The following is a 16,926-nucleotide window of genomic DNA, read 5'->3' as shown; positions in this document are numbered from 1 at the left end:
ATTTTGCCGAAAATTAAAAGTGTACCACTAAATTTAGTTTTTCATCCTCTTTTCAAATGCAATATCCATTTTAAAAGAAATTAATGTACAGGGTGTTTTTTTGGGTCGGAACATTTTTCCAATATTTTTTAATCCGGCCCTGGATTCTTTATAATTTTAAATAAATTAATTGATTGGACACTTTAAACAATATTCGGTGTTAAATATAAAATAAATATACAGTGTGTTTAACAAGTTGTAAGTCGTACTTAAATTTTTTTCTACTTCGAGCTCTCGCAATTCGCATAATTTCAGAATTCAAATTCAAAATTTGACCAGAAAAATCATTTTGCCGAAAATTCAAAGTATATCACTAAATTTAGTTTTTATCCTCTTTTCAAATGCAAAATCTATTTCAAAAAAATTTAATGTACAGGGTGTTGTTTTTGTGTCGGAACATTTTTCCAATATTTTTAATCCGGACCTGGATTTTTTGCAATTGTAAATAAATTATTTGATTGTACACGTTAAATAATATTGGCGTGCCAAATATCAAATAAATCTACAGTGTAGTTAAAAAGTTATGAACTAAATAAAAAAATGGCAAAATAGATAAAACACACAGTGTCTTTGTTATTATTGAGGTAAGATCCATAAGTATGGTATTTTTGAGGCCGCCTAAGTGTCCTCTTTCTACAGTTAACGTATGTTACTTCCCCAATGAAACACCCTGTATATGGTTAGTTATGGATAGTCACTCTTTCTACTGGGGTTGGCTTGACGTAGAGTTGACATTTTATTATCTTTTTCTTTTATTAAATGTTTCAGATGTTTTAAAAACTGTCACATTATTTGTACCTCGTGACTCTGCCCACTCTCCCCTACCATTGTTCTAAGGCAAGTGTTTATAAAAATGAAGAACAAACACATTAACTAATAGCCTTATTATCAAATACTTAATCAATAATTAGTGAAGGCAAATAAAATACTTTTGTAGTGTGATAATATTAAAATGACCTATATAAAAATGAAGGTCAGTTATCTATTTAAAATATATTAAATGCTTTAATAAAAACATTTTCAAGATATTTTTTGTATTTTTACTAATTATACATACAATGGTGGGAAGTAGCTCCGAACAACAAATAACTATAAAAATATCTATTCCGAACAACTTCCGGCATTTAAATATAGTCTAGCAATGGGAAAACCTACGGGTTATAACCTACAACCGGTTTTTTCCTCTGCAATAATCGGTTGTTTATTTTTGTTCCGGTTTTTTTTTTAGAGTAATAACCGGTGAAAAACCGGATAAGTGGAAAAAAATACTGAATTGTAAATGAGAAATTTTAGCTGACCGAAACCAATTTCATAACACGGATGATTGATTTCTATACTCATATCGATTCGAATGGAGTATCACAGACTAAAGCGCAATGCAGGGCCCCCGCAAGGCTGAGCGGCGCCCGCGTGCGCCATATATTTTCTTCTTAGCCTTCTATCGTCAACTCCGCCAACTATACGTTTTACTGTTTGACAGTTCTAAATTTAATCAAATTAGTTTGATTTTTGTGGAATTAAAATATTAAAATACAACAATATATAGAGTACTAAAACAATATATTAGATGAAGATTGGTAGAAATTTTGTTGGTATTCAATTTATGTAAATCAAAGCCAAAGCATTACCTACTAGATAGGTACATACATTTTCCAAATACGTAAGTATACCTATGTAATTTTTTATTACAATACTGAAACATTTACAATAATTACGTACCCGTTGCTTTTAAAAACTAATTAAAAAGTCACTACAATTATAAACTTGCTTTTTTCTGTTCTCACAACAATAAAAACTAATATAACACAACATTTGTTTACCCATAACCGACATATTGAACAATAATTGTTGACAGATCATTGTAATTACCCAATCATAGCCCGTTATAACGTTTCAGCTGCGCTCCGGACCAAGACTTTTGATGAATTCGCGCACATATAAATTTACACCCAACGCGTCTAAAGAAATATAACTTCAAAAGAACGGTACAACCGAAAACCGGTGTTTTGTCAACAACCGCCAACCCTAATCTAGACGTGATATTAAACCTTCGATCTTTGTATGAAGAAGTGGTCGATCCGCTTCGCCCTATTTGGCCGATTTGATATTGAAGACTACTTAAGAAATATGAAAGAATCTTTCCAAAAATCTTTCATATTTCTGCGGTAGAGTCCATGTTTCTACGTCATAATTATAAAATTTATTCGTCTTTTAATTTTTTCTGCTTGTTTTGTTGGTAGCAGTCACTGACGAGCAAGTAATGTGAAGCTGTTAACACTTAAAAGACATATGACTTCTACAGCGATACGCTTTAATTACTATTTTTGCTAATTTTATTTTCTTAATTTTTAATAACTTTTCTTCAAAACGAAACAACATATTAGTCATTTAAAACTCACATGTTATATACAAACCATATGCCAACAAGGGCCGTTGATTTCGAGATACGAAAATGTATCCCTAAACAGATTGTATAAAATTAATGTTTTTTTCAAGGAAACACTAATGGATTACGATGTCAGATTGCCACACTCTTTATGTCAACTTTTTAAAATACAAAAAGGTTCTAATCTTTTAAAAGGCAGATGCAGTAATTTATGGCCCTTCTGGCCATTATCGCAAAACCGCAAACCAGTTGACACAATAGTTGGTGGTCCGGCAAGTCAGTCTCTACACAGCATGCGAACGATGCAGACACACCCTCGCTCGCGCTAAACACCGCTTGTTTACCCAAAATAAATAAATATATTACTGTTCGTTGTTACACTTATTTTTAATTAATTCCGTCAACACACAACCGAAATATGTACTTCCAAACACTGTTTTTTCCTCATTTGATAGGGAATCCTTAGTGGCCAGCATGTGCTTGGTTTTGTCTTCCTTGATGACTAGACCGACCTGTTTCGCCCCTTTTCAAATGCTATTAAATTTTGATCAACGTCTCGTTTGCTACGCCCTATTATGTCAATGTCATCAAATAGTACCACATTTTCAACACTAATGGAACGAAAACACACACAGTAACAACTAAAATTTATTTAAAAGGAAAATATTAAACCTATCATCTAACTACTCTTCGAGCTCCTCTAACAATTTTCTTTTTGGTGCTCTAGAATCATAATTCTCAAGTCCTGGATTTTCTTCACACAGTAAGTTGTAAGCATAAAATATCCTAACGAATTCCTCATTGCTTATCTGAAAAGGTCTGGTTGTTGGATCCACTTCGGCTAATTGTAAAAGTTTATTACCTAAAATAAAAAAAAGCATTTGTACAACTATTTTTGAAGCCTTGCAGAAAAGGGGCTTACGATCTAACAAGGTCCTAACAGGCGGACTGAAAAGTTCGTAGGCTAACATAAAAATAATTTTTTTTTTTGATAAAATTTGATTGTATTATTCAAAATAGTTTCCTTCGAGAAACTTTTCAATACCATTTTTATAATACAATTTGTCTTTGCCCTCAAAATAAGCCTCAGTTTCGGCAATTAACTCTTCATGGGTGCTAAATTTCTTTACAGCGAGCATTCTATTGAGGTCAGCTAAAAGGTAGTAGTCGCAGGGAGCCATATCTGGTGAATACGGTGGCTGCGGAGGCAATTCGAATCCCAATTCATGAAATTTTCCCATCATTTTCATTAATTTGTTACACGGTGCGTTATTTTGATGAAACAGCACTTTATTTTTCTTCAAATGGGGGCAATTTTACACGATTTCGTCGTTCAAACGCCCCAATAGCGCAACTTAATAGTCGCTGTTAATGTTTTTTTCCTTTTCAAGATACTCGATGAATATACCATGCGCATCCCAAAATACTGATGCCATAACCTTGCCAGCCGACTGTTGCGTCTTCCACGCTTTGGAGTCGGTTCATCACGTGCAGTCGACCCGGCAGACTGACGATTAGACTCCGGTGTGAAATGATGGAGCCATGTTTCATCGATTGTAATATCTCGACGCAAAAATTCGGTTTTATTACGATTGAATAGCTTCAAATACTTCTCAGAAACACCAATTCGTTGTTGTTTTTGATCGATTGTGAGCTCTCGCGGCACCCACTTTGCACAGAGCTTTCGCGTATCCAAATATTCATGCATATTATATCCAACACGTTCCTTTCATGTCTTTACAGTCTCAGCTCTCTCGAACAACTTCACTTTATGGTCATCCAAATTTATTTTGTGGACTTTTTTAATGTCTTCATCGGTAACAGCCTCTTTGGGGAGTCCACTGCATGCATCGTCCTCGGTGCTCATTTCACCTCGTTTAAACTTAGCAAACCATTCCTCAACGGTTATTTTCCTTGTGCAGAGTCTGAATATTGTTTATCAAGCCAAGATTTGGCTTCAACAGTATTTATTTTCGCCAAACAGCAGTCAAATATTAAGGTACGAAATTCCTTTGTGTTCATTTTTTTAAACTAACATAAGTGGCTTCACTTAAAATGCTATATCTCATAAACTAATAGTTCGACAGCTGTCAAATTTATAAACGCATCTTTTGAAGGTTAGGGCTGACTAAAAATCACATGGATTTAATACCAGTAGAGCCATCTATGTGTCAGCCTACGAACTTTTGAGCCCGCCGATTATACTGCCGTGCTAAGACCAAAGGCTGTAACTGGCTGTAACTGCTTTGTTATCAAAAATGAGATTTTTCCATTGCTCTGTAGAATGGAGTATGTATTTAAAATCTATTTACAAAGTCTTTAGAGTTGTATAAGCATTTTATTTTAAATAAAACTGCAATTTTGTTGGCAATATATACGTTTTCTCTATTAAAATACTATGCGATTTGGCGGCAAATATCAAATACTAGGGGGCTTGGACGGTATATGCTACACTTGCCGCCAATATACCTTAGCATATTATTGCACTTACTACTATTATGCTTTCAAAAATAGCCCGCCTTTTTTTTGTGTTGTAAAGAGAGGTTCGTAGACTGTGGTATTTGAAACAAATAATTACACTTCTCCAAGAAACTAACGCAGCACCTTAAAAATGGGTCAATTTTAATATCTCGAAACATGTTGTCCGATTTAAGTGATTTTTTAGCATGTTATAGCCTTATTCTTTAACAATATCACTGTAATAATATTGTTGTTAGATAGGTAAATTGTCATTGTCTACCGGGTGTACCAATCAAACTGTGATTTTTTCTAAAAGTTCGCACCACCTAAAGCAACCCACCAAACATTTGCATATCTCAACCGGTTTTAGAGCAATAAATAAATCGTCAGTTTGTAAGAAGAATTTCAACACACCCTATCTCGGAAACGAAGCATTTGTACGTTTATAAAGCAAACTGTCATTATTTTTTCATGCAGAATTACCCCTTGCAATAATTCTTTAAAAACACCCTTTATTCATGAAAAACAAGGCTATCAGTGGCGGCTCGTGGCCTTAGAGACAGGGTAGGTAAGGTCTTTTTGTCTCCTCATATAGGTATACCATCTAATTAAAAGGCTTAAATCATCATAGGAGATTTTTTTGTTTGGTTTACTTGACATTCTCTCTTGTTCCATGGTGTTTTGACAATATGTTTTGATTCTTTTGAGACAAGAGAAATCCCGTTCATTTAAAGCAGAAGTTGGTGGTAATAAGAGAATTGATGATCAGTTTGTTGTAACGAATTGCAGTACTTACTATATAAAATTACACATATTTTGTAACTTATCCAACTTTCTGAAAATATTTGGATCAGCGTAATTTTTAAGTCATTTGTAATAATAAATATCTTGAAAATTCTTTGGCGAAGGTAACTTTTAAATTTTGAATCGTCAAAGAGGTCAAAAATTTGCAAATCTTCAAAATTCGGAAAACGGGTATCTATTTGCATAATACATAGTAGGTATCACAAATTTCAAAATATACTCGTTTTTCGAGATATTATGTATCATGCCTGTGTATTTTTTGGGGTGGTTCGGAAATATCAAGCGAACCCAAAACGTCACTGCATATATATTGGAAACTACTATCATTACGAAAATCTTTGAGATTTTGCACCAGTTTTCTTATTCTATCTTTGGAATAAATAATGTCAGTTGACTGATTTTGAACAACAATGAATATCAAATCGGTTTGGGCAAGCACTTTCTTAAAAATATTTAAAAGAATATTAAAAGAATAATAATTTAATAAAGTTCTCAAACCGATTGCTTCACGGATCAAGATATCACATCACAACTTTCAAAATCGTCGCCTTCGATAATAAATTAAAAAAACCTCCAAAAGCTGTTCACGAAAATCTGCTACAGTGGAAACTAACCGAGGTTTAAAATTTCATCGCGTTTGACAAACTGTTTGCATTTTTTTTTGAAACAAATTGTTCTAAAACAGTAGTCCGTTTGGGCGAGCTAAACTGGCAAGAAAAGACGATATTCTTTAATTTTTCTTTCTGCAAAACTAAATTCATTCTATTCCCATGACAGTGAGTAAATAAAGCTTGTGGTGCAATAGCTTTAACTTTTGCCTGGAGACCGTTCAATTCATCAGACATCACGGCAGCGCCGTCATAAGTTTGCCCCAGTTTGCCCTACCACTTTATTTTTGATATCAAAAAATTTTAATCTATTCTTTAAAACACCAAAAACTTATGTCTTATTGCTTTTACTCACGTCTGTAAAACGTAAAAACCTCTCATAAATATTACCACGTAACGCGTATCGGACAACAGTTGATAATTATTGTAAATGACATGATAATCAGAAGTTTCATCTACTTCTAGCGAAAATCAAATGGTTTTCTGAATCTCAGATCCAATAACGTTATTCAAAATGTAACTAATTGATTATATTAGTTCATTCTGTACTGTTTTAGACATGTCGCTAAATATCTTAGAATCAAAAAGTAAATTAGAAAATCCAAATCGTATTTCTTAAACAATTTTATTAGTTACTTATCTATAATTATATGATATAACGATTATACGATATTATATATCTATAAATAAATGATAATTCCTGAAAACTTAAAAAAATTACAATATCAATTAAACGACGTAAAACGGCGTGATTATTTTTTACAATTTCTGCCGATGCTTCCAAATGAAACCGGCAGATTGAAATGTGCCGTACCTGCCGCTTAATGCCTACTTTGCCTACGGAGAAATGTATGTTTGGTTGCTCATCGACTTGTATTTCTCGTCGAGTTTTACGTGTAAATCGTCAAGCTACGGATGAGCTGGGGTCGGCTAGCCGAACAGTCAGATGAATGGCTCGGATCATTCATTTTTTGAAAAGTCTCTTATGCGCAGGAATCACTTAACGCTCGGATTGGTCGAATTCTTTTAAAAACTATGAATAAAATTTAGTCTGTATTATCTGAGTTTTTTTTTATTTCATAGATACAAAAAATGACATAAACTTTGATTAAATTGAATATTAAAAAAATCTATAATATTTATAAATGTGTGGGTCGGCACTGCCGACCCTGACTGGCCGCCACTGAAGGCTATACTTGTTAAAGTATGACCTAACTTTTTTATTATCCACCATAAGCGATGAATCAAAAACAGAATTTAAAGAAAACCTGTGGCTGTAGTTGGGTTTTAATTTCGGTATTTTATAAATGTTAGAATATTACACAGGGTGACGAGAACTTTTAGAAAAAAAAAACACAGTTTGATTGGTACACCCGGTATGCAATGACAATTATTTTTCTATCTAGGCTATAACATGTTAAAAAAAATCACTTAAATCGGACAACAGGTTTAGGAAATTCGAGACATTCAAAATGACCAATTTTTAAGGTGGTGCGTTAATTTCTTGGAGAAGTGTAGTTTTAAATATATTATGTTTATATTGGATTGAGCCATAATTATTGGTGTCTACCCAATATCCATTTGTAACCATAAATTCGGTAGTTATTTATAAAACTGTTCTTTTATAATAAATAAAGAAAATGTATGGCACTCCTGAGCAGTTCGTCTGAGCATTTTGTCTTACCAACAGCGAGGGTTATTTGTGTCCACTTATTGGGCGTACATGGCACTTAACCTGTTAAAACGTATACCTACCCAATTCATTCCTTTTGTCTTCAGGAAATAACCTCTCGACACCTCTTATGCAATACTTCTGTCTCATATTAAATATATTTCTAAGCACTTTCTCGACCATTTTAAAAGGAAGTTTCACCAAAGGATATTTTAAAGGCACTAGAGTCATAACAGCTACATCCACGTCAGGCTTCGGTACAAAGGCTTTACCAGGGATGGTAAATTTATACTGAACGTCACACCACATCTGACATATGACAGATAGGCGGCATCTTTGTTTGTCCATGATTGGAGCTACCATTCTTTCTCCCACTTCTTTTTGAAATGTTAGGGTCATCGATGACCTACCATAGTGCCAAGCCGATGTTTTTTCTGATATTGACTGTAAGTATTTGATAATTAAGTTGGTGGAAACGCTAAAAGGGAGGTTACCTACAATAAAAAAAATTTAATGAACATGTTTCCTTTTCCAAAGTTTACTAAAAGAGGAAATGAGGAAAGGAGACTTCTTAGACCTGATGCAGGCCTATGAAGAAGGCCCAAAGATTTAAAAGTGGAGAAATCCTAAGGGATTTCGAAGAAAAGTGGAAAATATACAAAAGAACAATAACTGAGTAAACAAAACCAAATGAAGTAAAGAAATCAAAACATTAAATGGAAGAAAAGGAAAGAAAACTACCGGGAGGAAATACAATGACACATTTATAAAAAGCGATAAGAAGATACTACAAAGAGAAACAGCAAAAAGGGCAGTCAAAATGGCCAAAACGAGAAAGCTGGGAAAAATTTGGAGGTAGCTTGAATTAAGGATATAAAACAAATAACAGACAATTCTGGACTTGCATAAAGAGGTTAAAAGAAAACAAAGGAAAAGAAATAAAAGCAAAAAAAGGCAAGAAACTCAATTAAAATGTGGAAAATAGAAATATTAGAAGCTTGAAAAGAACACTATACAGAAATATTTGGGGGCAAACTGACAGAAGACTACTTAGAGAAATACAAGGTCGTGGACAGCTTAACTCCTTCAATACGGTGATGCACCCATGTGCATCATGCTTGACTGTGACACTGTGACATTCACACACGTGCATCATGAGTTTGCATTCGCCATATACGGCGGTGCAGCCGTCTGCATCATATTTAAAGTATTTTTGTTCGATCCGAATGTTCATATTCAAATCTAGAGGTGGGGAAACCCACCTTTAATTAGTTGTATCCGTATATAGGTCGTATGACGGTCTGTAGCGAAGGAGTTAATGGAGATAATAAGAGAGGAAATGGATGGAGCCATAAATACATAGAATCAAAACTGAAAAAGCATGTGGACGATGAAATTGCGCCAGAAATGATAGAGTATCTAGTAGGAAAGGAAAAAGAGTGGATGTGGATAATTTTCAAAGAAGGTTGGAAGAATCAAAAGACGCATGAGGAATCGGAAATAGTTTATTTGCACAAATACATAAAAATGGAGAAGAAACGCAAGGTGAAAACAGAGCAATATGTCTAGTCCAAGTTAGTTATAATTATAAACTATACATATACATAGATAATAGAGAAAATACTAAGGGAGTATGTTGAACTAAAACTGGAAGAAGAACAGGCAGCACTTAGACCAGTTAGGCAGACAAGTGACATTATTATCAACAACTATTCCATCCATCAACGGATGTAAGCCTCCTTTAGGTTTGTCCATTCATTTCTGTTTCATTGTTTTTTGCATTCATTTGTGAAGAGCCAAATATCTCGGAGCAATTATAAACTCAATGTTACAAGATGAGGAGATAAAGGTGAGAATAGAAATTGCTTGAAAAGTATTTATAAAATATAAGTCATTGTTTATAAATAATAAGAAATTTAGTATGGCCATCAGATTGTGGTTTGTCGAATGTTATGTTTGGTCGCAACTACTATACCTATGGGGTAGAAAATTGGACTTTGAAAGCTCAATTCATAAAAAAATTGGAGGCATTCGAAATGTGGCTATATAGGCGTATTTTGAAAATTCCTTGGACAGCAAAATCTCAAACGAAGAAGTGTTAAGACGAATTGGACATGGCAGAAATCTTATGAACACAATTAAAATAAGAAAAACATTGTATCTGGGCCACATACCTACTTCAAAACGATAAATATTCTCTACTACACATCACAACAGCAGACAAAGGGACGGAAGATGGAAAGAATCGATGACCCACTGGAGACCTTAGGACCATAAAAGAGGAAAGGGCAGACCACAGATGAGATGGTCTGATGACCTAAAAATGTACGCAGGGACCAGATGGACAAGATTAGCACTAAACCGAGAAGAGTGGAAAAATATGGGGGAGACCTATGTTAAACTTTGTACACATGAAGGGCAATAGATAGATAGATAGACACTTCATCCTGCAAGGAAGAGTAGAGGGAACAAAAGGCTTGGGAAGAAAGAAGAAATCTTGGCTGAGAAATATCAGAGATTATACTAACCTCAGTGTTGAACAGATAATTCACATTGCCAAAGATACAGAAGTGAAGAAGTGATCACCAACCTTCGTTATAAGACGGCATAAGTAGAAGAACCTCATTTGTAACTAAGTAATAAAGATTGATCAAATATTGATGTTTTTGATGAAGAATCAGTCTTATTGTTATGACAAAAATATAGGTAAATTAGTATTTATATTTAACCTACCTATTAAATGAACAGGAGGAGGAGCATGCTGCCATTCCATTTCAGGTGCTCCTTGAAAACACTGCTTAAGATCATATGTTCTTATATCAGCAATCTCGATTTTCATATCAGTAACATCCTTGCAACAAAGCTGCAATAACTCTAGAGTTGGAAGAAATCTGGGATCTTTTTCAACTACAATAAGTTTTCTTGGGTTCTTTTTGATTATGGATCTGGTGATACCTCCAGGTCCTGGGCCAATTTCGCAAACATAGTGATTTTTTAAAGGACCAGCAGCCCGTACGATTTTATCAGTGATTCTACAATAGAAATAAAGATTGATTTAGAACTAGGATGAAGAAAATTATTAAGTACCAAAAGTATTAGTTTGTATTTGACTATATTCATAGTCATATTACCTGTATGCATGCCAATGGTGAATATAAAATTCTTAACTGTGTGCCAAAAAATGCACAATAACTACTTCTTAAAACCCACCAAAATTCATTTGCATATCTCAACCGGTTTTAGAGCAATAAATAAATCGTCAGTTTGTAAGAAAAATTTCAACACCCTGTATCTTGGAAACGAAGTATTTGCGGACATAATTTATAAAGCAAACTTTCTTTTTCATGTAGAATTACACTTTAGAGTTTGTCGCACACAATGTATTGATGAAAAACATGGCTAGTTGTTAAAGTACCTAACTTTTTTTATTATTCAATTACAGTAGTCGCTCTTTATAATGATTCCTTATATAACGATAATTCCTCTATAAAGATGAAAGTACTAAACATTGTTTGGTTCATCATAAGGACAATGTATTAATTCTTTCTCTATACCGATATTGTTCTCTCTTTATAGGGATCACTTTTCAGCGTTCAATAGGCGGGCGTATGTGAAAAGGGATATAAGTCAAAAAAGTATAATTTTGGGAAAACGGGTTTTTGTGATTTTTGTGACGTAAATGCAATACATTATTATTTTTCAATAAAATGTGTATTATCTTCTGTGTATGACTTCATTATGTCGCAAGAACACATTTTTTGTAGTAAATATGGAGTATATCGAATTTTTTTGAAAAAAATAGAACATATACCTCTTTTCACCAACATTTTTTATTAAAACCTTGATACAAACAAAACATATCTAATTATTACTAGTAATTTATTATTGTTAATTACCCTCTGTTAGTTATACTCGTGGTCAGATGCATCTGGCAAAATATCCCTTACACTATCTGACTTATATTTATTAACCCAAAAGCAAGTCAGAAAAATATTCGAATGCTTTTGATCATATGTGAACATACACCTCTATTCACAAAATATTTCATTTATTTTCATATATTTCACATGTAAGTCTACATAAGCCCGTATTACTTTAAAAATATCATTTTTAGTCGATTATATCATTTTACACATACCAAATCGCGTGTAAATATGTGTAGAATGACATATCTCTTTTCCTCTAAGTGTAATATCCATTTTTGGAATGTATGGTGTACTTAGCTCATTTTTCGCATTTTTCAACTCATATCTTTTTTTACATACAGTCCCTGCTCAATTTATTAGACTCACCCTAGAAATATGAATTTTTTAAATTTGAAACACCTTAAAAGTGTGTTCAAAGTCATATGGAACTGCTAAATGGGGTAAATAACAATTACTTGATAATCGTGCTACATAATTAAGTTAAAAATGGTGAATTTTTTTTATTGAATTGTGAAAATTTTACAGATGGCAATAGAATGTCTTAAAAGTGTGCAATGACTCGACTTTTTTCAACTTTAGTTTTTTAGTTAAATTAATGATTGGTGTTAAATTTTCGTAAAATTTGCAGTGGTGAGTGTTAATACTGTTCTAAATTAATGGTAGTTTTTAATTTGTTTAATTTATTTTAAGATATTAATAGAAATATGTTAATTTCTAAAAGACGAATATCTTTGATTGGAATTTTTTCAAATGGGTGATTGTAAAGATCTTTCTGTTGGGCAAATTTCTTCTGTTACTGCTCTATTAGAAAATATCTCATGTTTTCAAAGAGAAATAGCAAAAAATGTGGTTTATCTTAATCGTTAGTTCGAAGGTCGAGTCAAAAACCTAAAGAGGAACATCGTGTTACATCAATTTGGAGGGGTTGGTATGGCAGAAAGATTTCAGTCACCCCCAGATGCCAACGAATTTTAAAGAATTTGGCTGTAAAATACAGAAGAGTCGCCCATAGCGACATTAGGAATAAATTGGAAGAATGAGAGTGTTCAGTATCAGAGTCCACTGTACGCCGAAATTTGTACAGTATGGAATTCAAATGTCATAGGCCAGTTATGAAACCATCTAAACAACTAACTATCATCCCAAATGCTCAAAAAACGCTGAGTTTGGGCCAATTTGCATAAAAACTCTATAGTCATAAAATATTTATGCAAATTGGCTGAAACTAAGCGTTTCTTAAGCATTTGTGGTGATGGTTTTGATTCCTTAACTGGCCTATGCTATTTGAATTCCATACTGTACAAATTTCGGCGTACAGTGGACTCCGATACTGAACACTCTGCTTCTTCCAATTTATTCCTTATATCGCTATGAGTGACTCTTATGTGTTTTACAGCCCAATTTTTTAAAATCCTTTGCCCTCTGGGGGTTACTGAAATCTTTCTGCCATACCAACCCCTCCAAATTGATATAATAGGATGTTCTTCTTTAGGTTTTTGACTCGACCTTCTAACTGAAGATTAAGATAAACAACATTTTTTTGCTATTTCTCTTTGACAACATATGATGTTCTCTAATAGAGCAGTAGCAGAAGAGATTTGTTCAACAGAAAGATCTTTACAATCATTCATATGAAAAAATTCCAATCGAAAATAATCGTCTTTTAGAAATTACCATATTTGTATTAATATCTTAAAATAAATTAAACAAATTGAAAACTAACATTAATTTAGAACATTATTAACACTCACCACCGCAAATTTTACGAAAATTTAACACCAATCACTAATTTAACTAAAAAACTAAAGTTAAAAAGAGTCGAGTCATTGCACACTTTTAAGACATTCTATTGCCATCTGTAAAATTTTCACAATTCAATAAAAAAAATTCACCATTTTTAACTTAATTATGTAGCACGATTATCAAGTAATTGTTATTTACCCCATTTAGCAGTTCCGTATCACTTTGAAGATACTTTTAAGGCGTTGGGAATTTAAAAAACTGATATTTCTAGGGTGAGTCTAATAAATTGAGCAGAGACTGTACACCCGCCAAGTTGATGACCTCACTTTTCAAGAACAACTAATAACCATTCGTGTTTGGCCGATAACTAAACCAACTAAACCGTGGGAATTTTACCAATTAAAGACACTTAATACAGACAAAGGGAATAAGTAACAAACCTCTTGCGTAGGTGTAACTTGATAAAAGATTAGTAAATGAATAATTTTGTGGACCACTGTGCAACAATTAGCAAAAACTTGGTGGTTCAAATTATAATCCAGTTTGCAGAAAGTTGAGTAATACTCTTTTATCGTTCAGGTGGTATGCCTATTTACTGTTATCATCTATTAATGACTTCTCACTTCCAGTTTCAGTTGTATCCCAGTCTGTGAACAGTCAACGTGTTTTCGAAAAAGCGTAAAGTACTCTAGGTTTAAGTACTTTAGTATTATTCAAAGTTAACCTCTTTTAAATTAAAGTAGGTTATTTAATACAGTAATATTATTATTACAATAACGACTTTTGTCTCTCTCTCTCTCTGTATAGGTAATGATCTCTCCTTATACCAATGAAAATTCCTGGTGCCTTGCATATCGTTATAGAGAGAGAGGACTGTATTTAACATAAGCTATTGAATCAAAAAACAGAATGTTAAAAAAATCTGACGCTATAGTTGGGTTTTAATTTCAGTATTTTCTAAATGCTAGAATATTCCACAGGGTGTGGTGAACTTTGAGAAAAAAATACAGTTCGATTGGTACACCTGGTATACATGAAAATTTACCTGTCTAGCAACAATATTATAACAACGATATTGTTAAAGAATAAGGCTATAACAGATTACAAAATCACTTAAATCAGATGAAAGGTTTAGGAAATTCGAGACATCAAAAATGACCCATTTTTAAGGTGGTGCGTTAATTTGTTACAGTAGTGTACCTATATTAAAGTTAAAAATTTATTTAATCCCAATATACGAATATATTTTGTTAGGTATATGTAATAAAAGTAGAGGCATTTTAGAACACCGTCCACTCAAATTAAACCTACATACGGAACTATGAACTAAAACAAATTGCCCGAATGAATCAGTATGTTTAGATATTTTGTATGTATTGCGTCCAAATACAATACTAGGATACTGCTAGTATCAAAAGTAACAAGTAACGATATGATAATAACGAGTACTAAATGTTAAACTAATGGATACATGCGCGTATATAATTTCCCGTTACTTTTACAGCTCTAGTCATTATATACTTTTTAGAGCGTTCAACAACTATACACAAATACACATTTACTATAGATTAGATGTTAGGACTAGTATCTATTACCTTTCATCCATTAAAAAATTTTGAGATAGTTGTCTAAGAGCTCGAAGGCGATATAACTTAACTAAATCTCTAATAGTAGGTAAAGGGGGTAAACGAACATGTTGTACATTTGCAGCCATTATTGAGTGGTCTTAGCCGGTTCATCAAAGTCGTCTAGGAAACTCTCTTGTCTCACAGCATACATGGAATACCCATAAATACCAAGAATACCAGCAGTTAAAAACCCAGCAGTAAGTAAATTGGTCCTTCTAAGCTTTTTTAGTTTCAGCACCCTCTCTTGATTTCGTTTTTCTATTTCCTTTATGAAGTCTAAATCGGTCTTTTTGATTTTGCTTAAATCAATTTTTGGCATGCGATCGGACATAGTTTATTGTCTTATTTTGTAGTGTTGTGTTTACATAAAATGATAAATGGAATTTTTCAGCCCCTAAAGATTTAACCTCAACTGTTTGCTGTTATTTGTTTCATACTTCATGTATATTTGTTTTATGCTTTTTTGGTCTCAGATAAATAATATTATAACATGATTAATTATTTATATGGGAAATAAGCCACAATTAAAATGAAAAAAATAATTTTATTAACGTTTCGACGCCCAAATCGGGTGCCGTTGTCAAAATACAAAATATTACTAAAATAAACTAAAGTGTTGTTGCTAAGCAAAAAAATTCTTCTAATAATTTATTTAATCTCACTCATTTATATTGGCAATTCAGACATATATTATACATTTTAAAGTAGAAGACTTTAAAATGATATTGCCAATATTTATGAGTTGCGTTCCTGGGACGACTTACTGAAAGATAGTTCATTCGATTACATGAAATTAACCCCAACTCAAGAATATCCGTCATAAAAAATTATAGCATGTGATATGTCTTTAAAAAGACAACCAAATGCAACGATAGTAAAATTCTCGCGTTAGAGACTTCATAGTAAATCACAAGGGAAAACCAGGAAAAACCCTGTGATACTATCCCGACATCGTAAGTATTTGGTCTTACATTAATTTACTCTCAAAAAATAATACCAAATTCTGACTTGTAACATGTTTAAATTATAAATAATATTAATAATACTAGATATATAAGTAATACTAAAATATAAAATATGTACTAGCTCGATATTATTGACTTACTAATCTTGGTATTTTCTTTCTATTGACTTCCTCTTTCAGTATGGGTAACCACATCCTACTGCATTCTACCGAGGAATTTGCGACACAATTGGTTTCATTTAGCATAATTAGAGCCGCTTCTTTGATTTTTCTCTTTTTACTATCTGATTCTTTCAGGACTATACTTGAATCTCTCCACTGAACTCTATGTTCATTATCCCATGCGTGTTGACATATTTGAGATCTCTCAAATTCTCTATTTTTAATATAAGATTGATGTTCACTTATTCTAACGTCTAATGGTCTTGATGTCTCACCTAAATAAAATTGTTCGCATTCACAAGGTATTTTATAAATGCAATTCTTTGTTCTTTCTTGATCATTGTTAGGTTTAGTTTTAGATAGAATAGATCTCAATGTGTTTGTTGTTTTGAATGTTGTTGAAATGTTGAATTTATTTCCTATTGTTTTAAGTTTCTCGGATAGTCCTTTTATATATGGTATTGATATTTTCCTCGTATTATTTCTGGTGAATGTTGTAGGATCCCGTTCTAAGTTGTTCTGTTCCATTCGATC

At 32.9% G+C, this 16,926-nt stretch overlaps 1 protein-coding gene across 1 annotated transcript; it reads right to left on the bottom strand.

The window, feature by feature from the left end:
- Positions 1–3,059: 3,059 nt before the first annotated feature.
- On the bottom strand, positions 3,060–15,681 carry LOC126890080 (dimethyladenosine transferase 1, mitochondrial). The gene is made up of 4 exons (XM_050658912.1): positions 15,234–15,681; positions 10,703–11,001; positions 8,053–8,463; positions 3,060–3,287 (listed from the first exon to the last, which is right to left on the bottom strand). The coding sequence occupies exons 1-4, from the start codon at positions 15,350–15,352 to the stop codon at positions 3,109–3,111; spliced, it is 1,008 nt and encodes a 335-aa protein (XP_050514869.1). The 5' UTR covers positions 15,353–15,681; the 3' UTR covers positions 3,060–3,108.
- Positions 15,682–16,926: the final 1,245 nt, after the last annotated feature.

This window comes from Diabrotica virgifera, chromosome 8 (genome assembly GCF_917563875.1).
Source record: "Diabrotica virgifera virgifera chromosome 8, PGI_DIABVI_V3a".
In the NCBI taxonomy this organism is placed as follows: Eukaryota; Metazoa; Arthropoda; class Insecta; order Coleoptera; family Chrysomelidae; genus Diabrotica; species Diabrotica virgifera.
The sequence above is the reverse complement of the archived record's forward strand: the minus strand, read 5'-3'. Positions and strand labels throughout refer to the sequence as shown.